The sequence below is a fragment of the Taudactylus pleione genome, unplaced genomic scaffold, assembly GCF_031769625.1.
Source record: "Taudactylus pleione unplaced genomic scaffold, aTauple2 ptg000286l, whole genome shotgun sequence".
Classification (NCBI taxonomy): Eukaryota; Metazoa; Chordata; class Amphibia; order Anura; family Myobatrachidae; genus Taudactylus; species Taudactylus pleione.
Window position 1 is genome coordinate 3,100,404 of NW_028284688.1, and position 18,676 is coordinate 3,119,079.

Below are 18,676 nucleotides of genomic sequence, written 5' to 3' on the forward strand. Positions count from 1 at the left end.
GAGTGTATCATGTCACCTTTGCTTTATAAGGATTGAATATATTTCAATGTAGCATCTTATATACATATCTTCATCTTTAAGATCCACTGAGGCCAACCAAAAATGGCCAATTACCCCTTCATATATGGATATATGGACTACCATATTACATACTCAAACTCCAAGAAAATGGCCACTGCAAGATCAAAGTTAAACATATCAGAAGACCTGATTTATCAACTAATTATGGACCCCCAATAAGAGCATTTCAAAATATTTATCTATCCATCTGAACATCTAACAGGATTCACAACCCCAGAGGAAGGCTAACTAAGCCGAAACACATTGGGACACATCACTATTATTCCACCTTTACCCAACCCACAAGAGGAACCCAGCACCAGCTCCACAGTATTCATGTTACTGGAACAACCAGGAAGCAGATGGAGGAAAGAGGCGCCGCGGCCAGCGGTGTGACTGGACCCTGGTACGGAGAGACAGACAGTGCAAGGACTAACAGGTAAGTCTCTGTAATGGCAGGGGCACTCAATGACAGGATCTCTCCAAGCCTGATCCAGTGACTCCCCCTCCCCAGGCAGTAGCACCTCCGAGACCACCGGGCCCCGGGCAAGTCCCTCCAGAAGATGGACTTGCGTGCCCAGCAGTGTGGTAAGGTGACACAGTCCGGAGACTCCAGCACAGCCCTGCGCAAGTTGACTCTAACCCACCAACAATACACCTGTCCTGCACCACACTGATCATCACACAGACTTACTATCTATCAATATCAGCGGGACGCCGCTGCAACAAGCCAAATTAGACTTTTATTCTCTTTTTTACTCTTTTTTTCTCTTTTGGATCTATATCTGTCTTAACAGATACCTACAGGACATAAAGACACTTGAATACCTGGTTCATCTGGTCCAACAATCAAAAGGACCAATCCAGGGAAAGTGGACTCCAACAAGAGCCACTGATGATTAATATTACCATACTGTTCTTTTATTTGCATATTTATTTTATTTTTCATTTATTGATTTTCATTTATTGATTTTTTTATGTGTACACCTACCTTGTTTCATATTATTATTATAGGAGATATTGATTTGCATTCATGTAAGATACCTTTATTCATGATGATATAGTAAAGTATTGATTATTACTACACTCTTCTCCCTGGTGTATACTTAGACAGTGATTTATCCTATATAGAGACTGGTATATACACACCAGACATATACCATTCACTAAGAGTCAGCGTTGTAAAATTCTCTTCAATTTCCATTTTAGCAGTGATTAATGCTGTTGCACTACCCTTCATCCAACCCTGAAAATAAATCTACACCTACCAAAACATACTGAAGCACCCTAACCTTTTGAAGATGAATTAAATCATTCTGTATGCTTTGCAAACGATCTGTTGTTTTGGGTAGATGCGAAGGTATTTTTTTTAATTGCATTTTGAAAAATATTTGTTAACTTGGTATACATATATCATAAATATATGTGTAAATATTTTATTTCACAATCTATCTTTGTGCTGCTGCCTTTATGACAATATCTGTTCTATGATTCCCTTTAGTAAACCTGTCATGTCCTGTCATATGAGCTTGGCATTTAATAGTTGCAATCTGGGAAAGTAGTTGTATAGCTTTTAGCAACTGCTTTACTGCTTCTGTATGTGCAATTACATTGCCTGTTGCTGTCATAAAGTCTCTTTGTTTCCACAATTACCCAAAATCATGTACCACACCAAAGGCATATCTGCTGTCTGTGTATATATTCATATTTTTTCCTTCTGCCAATTGGCATTCTTTTGTTAGTGCCTCAGTTCTGATAACTGTGCTAAGTGTGGTGGTTAAAGACAGGTGGAAAAACTGTTTTTGTGTCATCTACCACAGCATACCAGGATAGTGTTGTTCCAGATTCAGTTTGTCAATGACAACTGCCACCAATATAGTAAACTAATGGCCTAATTCAGAACAGATTGCCATTGCAGATACATAAATACATGAAATGCAGCTGCAAAAATATGTTAATGCCTGCCATAGCTCAGCCATCATAGAGACACCCAATTCTGCTTTCTCACATCAATATTACATCACAGTCTTGCTTAGATATTATGATGTGTACGTAAATCAGCCCATCATGTACAATTATAGCAGGTCTGACCTGTTACAGAAATGCATGTCTCATTGCATGCAGAAGACTCTCAAGCTGTGTAAGCAATTGCAGTAGTTAAGTTATGCATGCCCAGCCAATGGCATTCAAATGGACAGCCTTGTCTGTGTTTCTGCAACAACTCCCCCATAGCCACCCACAAACACTCAAGGCCTGTCATTCACTCTTCTTTTGATTTCTACCTGTATGCTAATTGCAGTGCGAATGCCACGCATGTGCAGTACGGTGAATATGCAAACACAATGGCTTACAATCACTCGATCTGCATACATAGTTGCCCTAAGTCAAGATTCTGATGTGGTTCCTCTTCCAAGTCTAACCTTGGAGTGCATTATTCATTTACAGGTTTTAAGCAATCATGAGTGATTTAATTCTCTTACCCCATTCCTCTCTCTGAAATATATTAGATTCATTAACCAGCAGTATGGTGGCTGGGTTTAAAATGTTACATTTTACCAGAGTAATGTTTGTGGGCAAAATAAGGACTAATTCCCATTTTGTTAGACATACAGCAGTGACATGGTGGGTTTTCTGGCAAGTTAGTAGGGCTGCTACAGAGTATGGAACATAAACTTTAATATTACAACTCAAAGCAATGTCTGCCTGCAGTGCCTCTGCTGCTATTGCTCTAAGAAAGTGGTAGCCAACCCTGGTCCTCAAGAGCTACCAACAGTGCATGTTTTGCAGGTCTCCTCACAGAATCACAAGTGATAAAATTAGGTCCACCTGTGGATCTTTTCAAATGCGTTAGTTAGTAATGAATACACCTGTGCACCAGTTAGGTGGTCTGGAAAACGTGAACTGTTGGTAGCTCACAAGGACCGAGGTTGGCTACCACTGATCTAAGACATATCAGTAATCCATATGCCTTTGGATCTAACTGGGCATTGAAATAAGCCACTGGTGTCTGTTTGTCACCTTGCAATTTTATAAGCACCCCTGAAGCATGTGCTAGGTATTCATGGCGAAATAAGGAAAAAAAAATTATAATTAGGTAGCCCTCAAGCTGGTTTTCCTATGAAATAATTTTTTAGTTATTCAATTTATAATCTGGTTTGTTCAGTTTGCAACAAGGGTTTAGACATGGAAGCTTTAGTCAAGTCATACAAAGGTATAGTTTTTTGTGAATAATTAGATATAGAGTTTGTACAGTAACCCACCATTACCTGAAAACCCCCTCAATTTTCTTTCATGAATTGGTAACCTGATTTCTTGAATGGCTGTAATTGTATCTGGAGATAGTTGTCTCAGGTCTTCATAAACAATGGCCTATACATGAAACCTTTTCTTGACAGAGTTGTATTTTGTCTTTGGATACCTTGGGTCCATTATGTGCAAGGAACTTTAAGACTTCTGCTGTTTCAAACTTTGGTAAGCATAATAGCAAATCATCTACATACTGAATTTATGTAGAGCCACCTTGAAAACTAAGACCCTGTCAATTTTCTACTAAAGTTTGACAAAAAACTATAGGAGAGTTTACAAAGGCCAGCAGAGTTCTAGTCCACGTGTATTTTGTACCCCGATATGTAAATGAAAAAAAGATATTAACTATCTGGATGTATTTGTAATGAAATATTGCCAAACATAAGTCAATCACAGAAAAATGTGTACTGTCTGATGGAATTTTTATTTAAATAGTGGCAGGATTTGGTACTACAGGATGCAATGACTCAACAATGCAATTAATTGCTATTAGGTCTTGTACCAGCCTATAGCTCCTCCCATTACTCTTGCATAAAGAAAATATACACATATTTGCTGGACTTTGCATTTTTAACCAAAACCCCTTGAAGTAATAGTTCCTGAATGACTGGAAACACTTTTTCCTGCCTTAGGTTTTAGGATGTATTGTGGTCTACTGATAATTACTGCCCCTGTTTTGAGCTTCACACTTAAGAGTAGAGCATGTAAGATTTATCTAACATCATTGGATCATGTGGTCCACCATGTCTCAGGTATTGTTGACAACATTTTTGATAAATCTGGGGGAAGTTCCTTAAGAGGGTTAAGCTCCAATACCTGTGGGATGGGTGGATCACAAAGCAGTGCATTAGTGACCAAATCTTGGCTGAATCTGTTAAGTTTACTCCATCTTGAGTACAACTCACTATACACCTGGGTTTGCACAGTAAATCCCTTCCTTAGCTGGGGTCTGCTGCTAATATGAATAAGTGTTCATTAGTTACTGGACAAATTGTTACTTTTACCTCTTCTAGGGGAGTAATTTTGCTGGCTACCCCTACTGTATGCACAACTATGTTTGTGGTACAGTAGATACAATCATTTTGTCTGTTATAAGTGATTGTGCATCCCCCTTATCAATTAAAAATAAATACTTAGAATGTTTAATTGTCAAATCAACAGTTGGCAACATAGAATCACAACCTATTGATGCCATAGTGTTAGTGCTTTATCCCGTCATTGAAAGTCTTTCTTAGAAGTCTGGTTTTCTTGGGGCATCTACACTTTCTAGCAAAGTGTCCCTATCCCAAACAATTGAAACAAATAATTTGTGATTTAACAAATTTCATGTGACGGGTAAAATCACTTTTGTTTTTCTGTTGTTCAGCCAGATCACACATGGATTGGGCAGCTTTAACCTGTAGGTTCATGAGTTTACTTTTGTTTGTAGTTTCTTGGTTACCAAATAATCCTCATGAAAAACTTCCAAGGTTTAAAGATCTCCTAGGGCTTTTGTACGCCATAGTGGATCATTAATGTTTTTATATTAGGTCTAAGATGTTCAACAAAAACACTGGACAACATTGGATGGAGCTCCCCTTGTTCAAACATTTCTTCAATGGCTCCATAGTTTTGTACCTCTGTTCTAAACCTGGCCCATTATTTCCAAATCCTACTCTGTGGGGCCTTGTTTAATCATCATTATCTATCCCCAGTAAGACTGGCATGGAAACTTAGTTGTAAAAGCTCTCATCAGCCATTTCCACTCATCATCTAAGCCTACTCTGTCTGTATCCATTTATGATCTAAAAGCCATAGCTTTCCATCCTGCAACTGTAGTGAGTTTCTTATATTCCAGAGGTCGTTAATTAACCAGTGAATAATTAAATCATGTCTTTATGTGTAGGTGAGTGGGTCTTATAGAGCCTTGGATGGTTTTAACTTTACCTTGTCTCTTCCTATAATCTGTACATTCAGTACAAATTTGGTTTAGTTCTAGTCTGGTCCAAGTGACATGTATTGCCCACAACTTGCTTTCATCAGTTGTTACCACTCTTAAGGGATCTTGAAAAAATTAATATTGCTATGCTTCCTTGCATTGTGCTAGCAGTTGTAGTGAAGTTATGTTATCTGGGTGTGTTTTGCCATAATGTGCTCCTATTTTAGTACCTGTATTCTCTTTATGTGGAACAAATTCAGTGTCTTAATTTCTCTCTAAGCAATGTTGAACTAAATTCCATTCATCATTAGTATATGTGGTATAATAAGTGTGGGTGATAACTTTATAAGTATATGGCCCTTCATTATCATCTCTGTCCTTGCCAGAAAACAAAGTTATGAGATTAGTGTAGTAAATGTAAGATTCCATTTTCTGCTTGGTATGTGACATATAATTGAGTTAGAATTAAATAGTATTTTGTTTCTCTACTTTGTCTTCCCTAGGTGCACTTGGCTTCTTTTTATTAGCAAATACCATTATTTTTAGAAGAATAGCTTCCAATGAGTCTACACTCTCTGGGTCTATTGTTTTAACAGGCATGTCTGTGCTACATAGGCTGGAGGGAGAACATAACTAGATGCTTCCAGCCATAATGTATAAGCATTCAACTTATCGTGTCTTTTCCATAATTTATCTCTTAATTTATTCCATTTATCTATATCAAATGTTCCTATCAATGGTATATCAGGGTATTTTAATGCCAACTCCTAAGAAATTTCAGTCACATTTCCATACTATACTTCTGATACATCACACTGCAGGACTGTGGGATCTCTAACATTAGAGCTTTCTTACCCGCTAAGGATTTTCCTTGTCCCATTGTAAAGCCTTATCTTTATTTTATAGTCAAGTCTTCAGTATACAATACAATGGAAATAGGGTCTATCCCCTTTTAAAGGAAAATTACTCCCTTTGTGGAAAACCTTATAACCATGTCAGGTTAAATGGCCCTTTACAAACACACATGTCCCACTCTCTGTTAAGTTCAGCCTTTAAGCATATAAGGTACAGTATCCTTGATACTATCAGTAAATGGGAGTTTAACCAAAGCCTGTCCCTTACCCCGGACCCTGTCCACTCTCAGCCACCGTCAAGCCCTGGCCAGTCACACACACAAGCTCTCACAGAAGACACTCTCAATTTTGCAACATATGGTACACAAAATATCCCAAATTTTCAACTCTAAACTTTAACATTGACAGTTTTTAAAAAAAAATTACAATAATAATACAACTTTGGATAAAGTGGTTCCATACTTACAATGTTTAAGAAGACTTCAATAAGAACAAGCCAACAATAACACACAAAGTCAGATGACCAGAGAAAGAGTACAAGGAGTAGAATAAGAAAACAAGTACAGACCTTGTGGCCACAGTTGACACAAGTACCCATGCTCTAAGTCCTCCTTCCTTCTTTGTGTGTCAATGATGGGTTGATCTTGATATTGACCTCCACAGAAATGTCATGGATGAGCAACAGTATATAATTAAGTCTCCTTAAGATTTATTATGCCTGACCATACAGAACAGGCAAAATCAGATTTGTAAAGTATTGTTTTGCAGGTCATACAGTATTAAATACCAGATTTGTCTGCCACATATGCCAAGCAAAGATTAAAATATACTCTCCTAATGGAAGGCTTCCAAACTCATGATTATGGCTATAATATCTAAAACAATCTTGTAAAATTACAGCTTCGCTATTTCTCAGAAACTAGCCAACCACAAACTGCAAAATTCCAACTTCTCTATTTCTCATTAAACTGGGCAACCAAAACCTGTCATATTCTTATGATTTATCAACAGCTGACTTTATTTCCCCATATATTTTATACAATGCAATAAAAAAGTTATATGTATTGCAAACTTTAAAGAAATATGTAGTAAAAGCTTAAAGCAAAATGTATCAGTATAGTATCCTTTTAAACATTCAGCTTACATATTGTATTCAGTTATTCTTATTAGAGAATATACAAATTACTCTGGTAAAAGAAAGAATGATTCAAAGCACAAAGTCAGACAACAAGCAGCAAAATGCTGCCAGTTACAATAAACCCATAAATAGCACCCATCTAAACTGCAATCCATATACTGAAAATTCCAACTGCTCAAAAACACCAGAAAAGGAAATCTGACAGGGAGTAGAAAGAAGAAATAACTCATCAAGGACTGGGAGTGAAAACCAATGTGACTACGTCAGGTGAAAGACAATTAACCGCAGATTTTTCTGGGGCTGACAGTTGGTGACTCGCAGCCATTCAACCATATTCTTCATATTTTTATATTACTTAAAATAATTTCTAAAGATTTTGTCAGCTACCTACAAAGCCCTATATATATGAGGAGCTGTATTTTTTCTGCTTTTTGTGTTTTAGAGTGATACAGTAAGAAAAATGTGTGAAGGTGGGCTATTGCATGGCCACCTACAATAATCTTGTTAGGAAGATAACATATTAGTGTAGGTATTTATCTAACTACTTTGCTGGGATAGGTGTACACTCATGTTTTTACTGAAATATTAAAAATTATAATGTTCTGAGGTCTAACACAAGTGCCTTCTAATAACATTTAGTATGTCTTTAATATGTAATGTGTCCTTTAACATGTTTGTCCCATATACTGTACATGTGTGATAAAAAAATGGAAACACACATTATGTGAAAAAAATACATTTACATATCACAGTATTTTTCAGAGAACAGTCTACAGATGTGATGGCCCTTACCTCTTGAAGAGGAGGAGAAGGTAATAAATGTCTTACTAAAATGTGAATTATCCAATAGCCCCAGCGATGTTTCTATAGAGAGTAGGAAATGGTGGCACCTGGCTCCAGAAGTATAGGAGGAGCTGGCCATGACACCAAAGTTTACAGAAAATGTTGTGAATGTGGTGAATCTCCAAATAGTTCAGGATCAAAGAAGAAAACCCCAAACAAAGTAAAATAAAAATACTTCAGATGTGTACAGTGGTCATGGTAAAAGGAACAGAATAAAGAATAATCATATGTGTTTTCTCTATGTACATATATTTTGTAAACTGAATGATTGTAGAGAAAATATGGATTGTTTTTAGTCACATTTTCTTTTTCCATTTTATATTTTCTGTTCAACTTTAACATTTTTTATCATTGATTTTTTCTGTAACCATACAGTATTTGGAGGAAGGTTCACTATTCAGTGTTGAACATGAAATACATATCTAGTAATAAATATGAGGATCATAATTGGATGCTAATATAAAATAACTTGATTCTGAACAGCACATAATAAAACTCCTGTTTTTTCTCTAGTAATCATTCAGTTACATGTTTATGAGTTTAGGGGTTAAATACCTATTTGAAAAATAATCATGGAACATCCCTAAGAAAAAGACAAATCAAGGGTCAATAGTCCATGTAGTCTTTTAATCGACTTTTGTAGTGCACATGGAGAGGAAACAATGAATCACAGATTTCAGAGAGAACATGCCAGTGCATACCTGAATGGCTTCTACATTATATAATTGTCATAAGGCTTGCCCTGGGGAAGATCCTAACCAACTGTTAGAGAGGAGGACCCACCAACTGACTTTTGTAAGTGTGGGAGTGGGGTTTTGTAATGGAGCAGTTCAGGACAGAACAGGGCTCAGGATGGAGCAGTGGGGGCCATAAAGGATGGTAGCAGAGCTGGACAGAGTGAATGGCAGGGCAGAGCAGAGATGAGGTTAGCCAGCATACTTATATACTTATACATAATAATGTACTAATATACTGTACAAGGGAAAATATAAAAATATGTTAAATTGGTTATGGAGCTGAATTATATCCTGCCAATTCACATATACTGTAAAATAACCACTCAACTGCTAAATTTAAATACAGTAACAAATATAATCAATACTTTATGAATGTAGTATACAAAACTACTTTGTATAAATTGTGCTAAATGCCCTCATAAAAATGTTTGATAAAAAATAAATGACAAAGTTTATTGATATGCTTAATATTGTTCAATTCCACTAATGGATAGTGATCTTCTGTATTATGATACAGGAATATTTTATCATGAACATTAAATTTTTTCATATACAATATATCTGTATACTGTAGTTTTTATTATATGTGGTTCTCTAATTGTCCACATAGAGCTCCTGTGGTAGAATAAGAATTAAACAGAGTGCAGATTAGGGAATATAAATATATTGTGTAATACCCTATATTATATGATTCCCATTATGAAACTCCAATTCACTCACAAAAATGTATCCACATATAGTTATTATTATTATTATTATTATTATTATTATTATTATTATTATTATTATTATTATTATTTATTGAAACATAGTGAGTTGATACTCACTAATGGAAACCAGGAAAGTGGATGGAGATAAGAATGATCACACTCTATATTTCCCATGCACTTCTCTGCTCTTCTCCAGCCAGAAAATTATACAAATCTGGTGAAAAGTTTGCATTTATCCACCGTACAGCTCTCAAGACTATGGTAAGAAAAATCATTATACAGAGCAGTTAATAGAGAACCTGCAGTACCAGTTACTTGGAACATACAATGAAAAAATACATTCCTGGGTTTGTACAGTGCTATTCTCTGAAGGGTGTTACATCAAATTACTCCCAATCCAATGGATAAATGTATTATACTACATGTAATACTCTCAAGTCTAATTTACCCAAATAAATGGGACAAGATGAATAGACTTGAAAAATAACAGGATATACAATTTATCACATACAATATTTTCAAAAATAAGCTTTAACTATACATAGTACGGAATGGGATTGAAATGCAGGTGGTTCAAATCCTGACAGTGTCTGACCAAAGGAATGAAATCCCAACAGTGTCAGGTAAGTAATCTAACCCTCCCCTCTCCCCACCAACCCTAACTGTCCCTTAGGGGTGCCTAACCATAACCTTCCCCCCCTAGTGCCTAACCCTAACCTCCCCAGAAAAAGGAATCAGGTAAGTTTAGATTTGTGTGTGTGTCTGTGTCTTTTATGTGTAAGGGGCACTGTATAAGGGGCACTACTGCCAGCACTACATAAGGGGCACTATTAGGGACACTGCATAATGAGAACTACTAATGGGAGCACTGTAAAAAGGGGCACTAATGGGGGAACTGTATAAGGGGCACTACTGGAGGTACTGTATAATTGGCACTTCTACTGTGGGCACTGCATAATGGGCACTACTACAGGGGGCATTGCATAAGGGGCACTACTACTGGCATCACTGCAAAAAGGGCACTACTACTGGGGATATTGCATAAGGGGCACTACTACTGAGGTCACTGTATAAGGGGAAACTACTTCTTTGGGCACTGCATAATGGGCTCTACTGGGGGCACTGCATAAGGGGCACTACTGTGGGCACTAAATAATGGGCTCTACTACTGGGGGTGCTGAATAAAGGGCACTGCTGTGGACAATGCATAAGGGTCACTACTACTGTGGGCACTGCCAAATGGGCACTACTACTGGGGGCACTGTATAAGGGGCACTGCATAATGGGCACTGCTACTTGTGCACTGCATAAGGTGCACTACTACAGGGAACACTGCCTAAGGGTCACTACTACTAGGGGCACTGCATAAAGGGTACTACTGTCTACTTGGGATATTGCATAAGGGGCACTACTACTGTGGGAACTTCATAATGGGCACTAATACTGAGTGCACTGTATAAGGGCACTACTGGGGCCCTGCATAAGGATCACTACTACATGGTCTTGCATAAAGGGCAGTACTACTGGGGGCACTGCATAAAGGACACTACTACTAAAGGGCATTAAAGTGCATATGGAATGGATAGCAATGTTCCCAGAGTGATGAGGAATGGTGGCATGTCATGTTAGCATGCCCCCATTTTTCAGTGGCCATGCCCCTTGTGGCATGTGGTCCTCCCATTTTTTGCCACAAGTGCCTTCAGCATGCATACAGTTGGGGGAGGCACCATTTTTCATCTTGCCCTGGGCGCCAAAGACCCTTGTTAAGCCATTGCCAAAAAATCATCAAATATAGTCAATAAAGAATAAACATTAGTGTTACCCTCATCCATGTAAATCTAATAACCAGTAAGTAGTAGTGGTAGGCCACTGGACCATTATTCTCTTGACACACTAAGAGACTTTATGTCAAAATTCCCAAATGATACTAAATTATCTTAAATCAATCATTTTAATGTGTTTGGTAACATCTTTTGCAGTTTCACAAATAAACTCCAGTATGTCTCTGAATTCCTAAATAGACAGACAACAATTCTTGTTACTACATATGTGCTCAATGCCACATGGCCAGAATGCTATGTAGCTAGTCATGGCATGATATCTTTTGGAAATATTTTGAGTTAGAATTTCTATTAACTTTTTTTTTCTCTAAAGCATTTACATATTACACTGCACTGTACAGTACAGTACATTGAGGGAATCAGTACATTACTTGACCAAATGACAAAAGGTGACATGAAGAGATATTTATATCCTGCCCAAATAACCTTACTATCAAAGTCGTGTGGGGAACACATGATACAGAAGGTAGCAGAATAGCATTAAGTAGGAAAATAACTGTCCTTCACCATTTACAGTATAATAACTGAGTGTCCATCCTCAGCTGGTGCTGTACTACAGGAGGTCTTTACTTACATTCACTGTTGCAGAAACCTATTAGTTTGGAGTAAATGTGTATAGCCTATGTATTTCTTTAGAGCCAGGGCAGTTTTCCATGTCCAATGGCAGCTCTCTCACCAGGGAGGCGGCAGAGATCACCAAAGAAGAATAGGTGCTGTATAGCAAAATCAATGTCAGTTATATCACTAGGTCCAACAGATAAAATTAGCTCTACTAAATCACCTTGTCCTTGGTGTGAGGACACTACTTTATGAAATTACAGTACAGCAGGTTCCTATGGCCTTCACAATGTCAGATGCTTTATAGTTATTAGAAGATGATTACAGTAAGTTGGAGAAGAGGGTCAGAGTTGATCTAAAGTGCAGCCACCTCTTACTGTCATTCACATGTCACTTTATAATGTTTATGTTACTTTATAGGCATTTTATCTGTTGTAATATAGTGAAGATATTTACAAAGCACAGTGTAAGTTTTTCCCTTTCAGTTCTTACTATCGAAAAACCAAACTATTAATCAAAAAACTTAATAACAGGTCACTGAGATCATTTTCCATTTTATCTTAAAGAATGCCTTGGAAAAATAACACAGTTATAAAGGAATTTATTCTTCTTGGACTTTTCAGTGATCCTGGGACACAAGCTATGTTCTTCTATGTCTTCCTGCTTGTGTATATGATCATATTAATTGGAAACATCTCCATCATTATTCTCATCCTATCTGATCCCAACCTTCACACACCGATGTATTTCTTCCTTGGCAACCTCTCATTTCTGGATCTCTGCTATACATCTTCCACTGTGCCAAGGATGCTGAAAGATTTGATGTCAATAAAGAAAACCATCTCTTATGCTGAGTGTGCAACACAAATGTATATTGCTCTCTCATTAGGGCAATCAGAGTGTATTCTGCTTGCTATTATGGCTTATGACCGTTATGTAGCTATATGTTATCCATTGCATTATACTACAATCATGAGTAATGCGGTTTGTGTGAGATTAGCCATTGGTACATGGATATGTGGGTTTGTTTTCTCTACTTCAGTTGTTACTCTTACACTCAGTGTAAATCGATGTGACAATAATGAAATTAATAATTTTGTATGTGAGGTGCCAGAAGTGTTAACACTTAGCTGTGAAAATATTTTGCTTATTGAATTAATCATTTTTGTTGTTGGTGTGATTATTCTCATAGTACCAGTCACATTTATTGTAATATCTTATTTTAAAATAATTTTAAGCATTTTAAAAATTAAATCTGCAGTCGGACAGCGAAAAGCTTTCTCCACCTGTGGGTCTCACATGATGGTTGTGGCAATGTTTTATGGCTCAGCTATGGCTGCCTACATGAAACCTAGGTCAAGCTCTCTAGCAGGAACAGACAAATTTATTACTATATTTTATGGAATTATCACACCAATGCTGAATCCTTTGATATATACACTTAGGAATAATGATGTAAAAGCAGCCTTTGTGAATTTTAGAATCAGAAACCTGTTCCTCTAATATAAATATAGACCATAGGCTGACAAAATACCAATCTTAGAGGGTGTTGATTGATCATCCCGGAATTATGTTTGCAAGCTATTTGGTCTTCTCATGAAAACTTCTTAACTCTGCTTGTTTGTCCTAAGTAATGTTGACTGGCAACAGAACTGATAGCTTCAGCACAGCTCATGCATATTGCCAGGGTTTGATGCACAGAAACAATGAAGGGTCAAGGCCGATACACTATCCAGAGGTCTGTTATACAAATTTTCGACCAGAGGTAAGAGACAGTAGTTGGGTCCATTTAACACAATGGGCCAAATGTAATAGGGTGATAGTTTAGAAAATGTGACAGTAAACATTCACACTTTTTAAACTCAGCCAATGTAATAGAATCTAAGAACAGGTAAACTCACATTGTTTTCAGACTAAAAAATCTCTCACAATTATCTAATCCACATATTTTCCCATTTTGAAAATACAACTCGACCAATGTGTTACTGCTAAACTCTCACATTTTCTTAACTCTCACCCTATTATATTTGGCCCATACAGATTCACAACACATGAGTGTCATTTTGGCAAAACCAAAACATAATGATGAATTAGAACCAATACCAAAACCAAAAAATGAGGGTCCATGCACATCTCTTGTCCAATCTTAAAAATTCAATCTCAATTTAATTTCTTCTGTTTTAAGAGGTTAAGGTCAAATAAATTAATTACTAAAAATTTAAATTTTCTGGACTATCCACATAGCTACAGAGAGTTGGAAACAAGGTAAATGACAGTGACAGCCCATGGGCAGCAGCACTTTAAGAGCATCATTGACTAACACCTCATGTTGTAATGTGATCACTCAACATCAGGTCATTCACACAACTACTGTGTGTATTTCTAGATTCACTAAACACATACTGGTGTCAATGTTGGAAAAACTCAGGAATGTCATAGCAAAATGGATCACCCTGCTAAGACCTGGATTCCTCATTTCCAATAATGGAGAAAACAGTGTGCGTGATTTACATTTGGGCAAATTCTTTGCATACACAATCAACTTGATGTTCAAAATTTCCTAAACAATCAGAGGCCCATATGCTACCTGTAGACCATAAAATTATTGGCAGATGCCTACAAGTTGGTAGGTCCATAGCAGATGTGAGCAAGGTTTCGTCTACACATTGACTTCAAACAAAAGTAGGCTTTATTGCATATAATGGGATACAAACAGTAGTCAATATGACAAAGTATCAATCCCTCTTGGGCTAAGTACTGTACAGCCATACAGCATTGTGATGCTCTAATAACACAGTGACAGTTTTTAGCACATGAAGTTCCTATTATAGAGGAATTTAAACAAGTTATAGACCTTGTCATTCTGACCTTTAAGTTTTGTAAATAAGAGATTGCACATAGTGCATATAACTACGCATCAAGTCATTAGAAACATAAAGGTGGGACATGTTACCTTACTGTAGAAAACTGGAGATTCTTTCAGATTTAAGCAAGCTACTTGAACTATTACAAACTGTAATAAATTAAACAAGTTTAGATTCTACCAGCTTGAGAAAAGTCATACCCCAATAAAACAATTAAAAGAACAGATAAAAATTATGAAGATGAGAGACAAAATAAGTATTTCTGTTAAAAGTACAGTAATTTGGCCTTGTAGATCAAATTATTTATTTGATTTGAAAATACTTAAGGGTTTTCATCTTCTTGTAATTGGTTCACTACATTGTGGCAAATATGTTTTAAAATAGGTTTAAGTCATATACAATATCTTTATTCACAGCTTACACAGATATGAAAAGATGCAAACATGCTCCTAATAAGCAATATGTCTGCTCAAGTTGTGGGTGACATGTCTCCTATTACAGCTTCTTCTATTAAAGGCTATGGGCAGAACAAAATGACCTATTAAATAATGATGATGAGTCAGCAAAATTCCCCAAGGTGAGAGATTATTATGACATCTGGGTAAGTTGCAAAGAAATGGCAACTTATACTAACTGCTTTACCTAATGTCCCTTCATGGCATTATCTCTAAGGCTTTAACTTTCTTTACCCTCCCAATATTACACCAAATTACCTCTAGAGAGGCACTATAGAGAAGCAAGACAACTACAAACACTCCACTCTGACAAAAAGTAGAACATCATTTGTGTAAACCCCATACTTTGCATTAATTCCTCAAATATACTGCTATCTCAGCAAGAACTTTTGCAATTTGGCTGGACCATTAGCAATGTGTAGCACTTCTCCTCATGTATGACATTCTTAACTCCCTATAATGTTTAACTTGTGAGCAGGGCTCTCTCACCTCTCTGTCTGTTTGTTATTGCCCAGTCTTATCTTAATAATGTTTTGTACCCAAATGTAATGCACAAAGGGATGTGCTGGCGCTATGGAAATAACTGCTAATAAATAAATGTTAATAATTTTGAAACCTCTATCATGTATCACTCTGACATAAAAAAAAACAATGAAAACCCACAGACCAGAGGATAAATGTCAGAAGCTGATAGAAGAAGGGTGCTCTCTTCCTAGCCTAAAGCTCAAAATAAATTTAGCAAATTATCAAAACAGCATTTGAGTTAATTGAAAATGTAATATCATACTGGTTTATAGAGTAAGGGTAAATGTAATACCATATAGCTTTATAGAGTTAGGGTAAATGTAATAAACATTCATATGAAAGAAACAATGGCCAGTAAAAATTGCATGTAATTAAAGAAAATATAATTCATAAAATGTATGAATTTATTCAATCTGATACATTTGCAGTTGCACTGGACCAGTATCAGGATCCAATGATTATTTATGTATAGTAGCAGATAATACAGAATAGACTAAACGCATTGCTGTCCTACTATTTGGATGTTATTATTCTACACTATCACTATTACTATCTTGCCTGATTGGTTGACAGTATCTAGAGATTGTCCTCTACCCTGGGGGACTGGTGGGGTTTCTTAGAGTGAAGTCCTGCCTTTGCTGGCTAATCTAAATCCATCATTCATCTCTACCACCTGCCAGTTCATTGTGCATGGCACCTAAGTGGAGAGGCCCCGGGCGGTATCCAGCTCAGCTCATATCACCGGTCAGGAGTCTTTCACTACATGCTGGAGGAGTGAACAACGCTTGGAATCTCCACTGTAACATTATATCCTCTTGGAGATTGTTCCAGTATGGTGACCGGGGGCAAGTTACTTGTGGTGCAGGCAGCACACTTACTGTGGAATACAGCAGTGACAGAACTCTGGCATATCATTCATCCAACTCTCTTATTCCCATATTGGGCTTATGTGAGTTATAAACATTTTGCTCAAAGTGGTATAGGGGGACACCCATGACCACTATATGCATATACTCTTGTAGGCTAAAAGGTGACTAGTAGTCCTCAAGGCTAAATACTGACATCTGAACTGTAATATTATAGACCTCTATGATACTTATTTGTGATGCAATAATAAAACCTGCTGCTATTTGTTATTTTTAATTAGTAGATACAATTTCTTTATATAGGCATTACACCAGCAATGATTCATTCAATTTGTTTCTTGTTATAATATATGCAATTATGTATTTTGAGGTGTATTAAAACTGTATTTATTTATAAAATATATTTAGCGCTTATTATTTGGAAGTGTTAAACTTTCCATAGATAGTTATTGGTTTTGTGAGGTTGCAAATTCCCCTTTGCTTTACATGCTGCTGGTACACATATTTTTATATATTTTTATATATCTTTATATATTTATAATATTAATATTATTCATATTTGTTCATTAATACCAGCACAGATCCACTCTTTTATTTATAGAGATAAATGCCGACTGGTTCCCCCCACCCCCCACTTTCTCCCCATACTCTCCCTCTCCCCCTATATTTCATATCATTTATGTGACTTTCTTTCTTTTGTTCCGACAAATGCCTTATCCCTATGGTTCTTGTTAGGATTACCATTTTTCTTGTGTTATGTTGCCTGAGGGTACCTATTTAGACAGTCTTCATTTAGATAGTTTCTCGATTATAGCCTCTCTAGATCATGCCGGTGATCTATTATTATACTAATGCTTGGATTTTTGTTACTTTTGACTATTTCCTATCTTCAAATATGTCGTTGTTATTGTTTGCTGTTTTTTTTCTGTATAATGCAAAAATGTTAAAAAATGTAATAAACAAAATTTTCAAAAAATATATGCCACTATAAGCATGAGATATCAATGTGAAGCCCAAAGATCACATTAGGGAATACATAAAAAGTGATACAGTAGACTTGACTCTGAGGATTTTTTAGAGGAATGACCCCACTCCAACAATTGGGATTAACAGTATCAGACCAACCACATGGACACCAAACAGCCAAAGACAAAAAGATTTAAGTTTAGAGGTAGAAAAAGCAGAAATGGGAAAACAGTTAAAAGAAAACCACAAAAATATTCTAAAGAAAGATAATCCCTTGAATGTATATAATCTTTCCTCAAAACAACTTGATCCTCGCCAACTCTTTCTATTAAGTAAACTCTCAGCAGAGATGGTGACCTCATGAGGCAAAATATTTCTCTTGGACTGTGTGTGTTTCCTTCATCTTGACACACAATTTTTTTTTTTATCTGACATTTTTTATGTTGAGGTGATTGGAACAGCAATACCTCACTTAAACCACTTTGATTTCAACAAATATTAAAGATTTATTGTGTTGCTTTAATGTGCAGTGTCAAATGTCCACAGCAGTCATTTGCTATCAGAGATGTGATAATTCTGCCCCTCAAATAATAATACACATATGTAATCACTTCAATTCCATCAAGATAAAAATAATTTTTGGTATGCAACCAGACTTGTGGGTTTGTCATGGGAGTGTCATGGGCATGTATCAGGCAGAAAATCCATGTGGTGCATATGGGGTAGGGAAGCATGTTACTAACAATGTCGGCGTAAATTAATTGGCCTCACAGGTGCCGGCTTGCCCATGCTAGATGGTACTGGTCATTGCCACATATCGCTTCCGCACTACTGTACAATCATCTTTGCCTGTTTCTTAACCTAAATAGGTTTTGCCTGGAACTTTGAGACAACTGGGTGCCGCTCCTCCACATAACGAAGTGACATCACTGAGTACTTGGCTACAATGTTAGTATATTCAGACTCACTGTTTTTGTTTAGTACATTATTATGAACATGATGTGTGCTGTAACCTACATTTATTTTGGAGTTATA

General features: G+C 36.6%; 1 protein-coding gene across 1 annotated transcript; it reads left to right on the forward strand.

Moving 5' to 3' along the window:
• Positions 1-12,532: 12,532 nt before the first annotated feature.
• LOC148512010 (putative olfactory receptor 2B3) lies at positions 12,533-13,468 on the forward strand. Its single transcript, XM_088482396.1, has one exon. It carries the CDS (start codon positions 12,533-12,535, stop codon positions 13,466-13,468), a length of 936 nt encoding a protein of 311 aa, XP_088338522.1.
• The last annotated feature ends 5,208 nt before the right edge of the window (positions 13,469-18,676 follow it).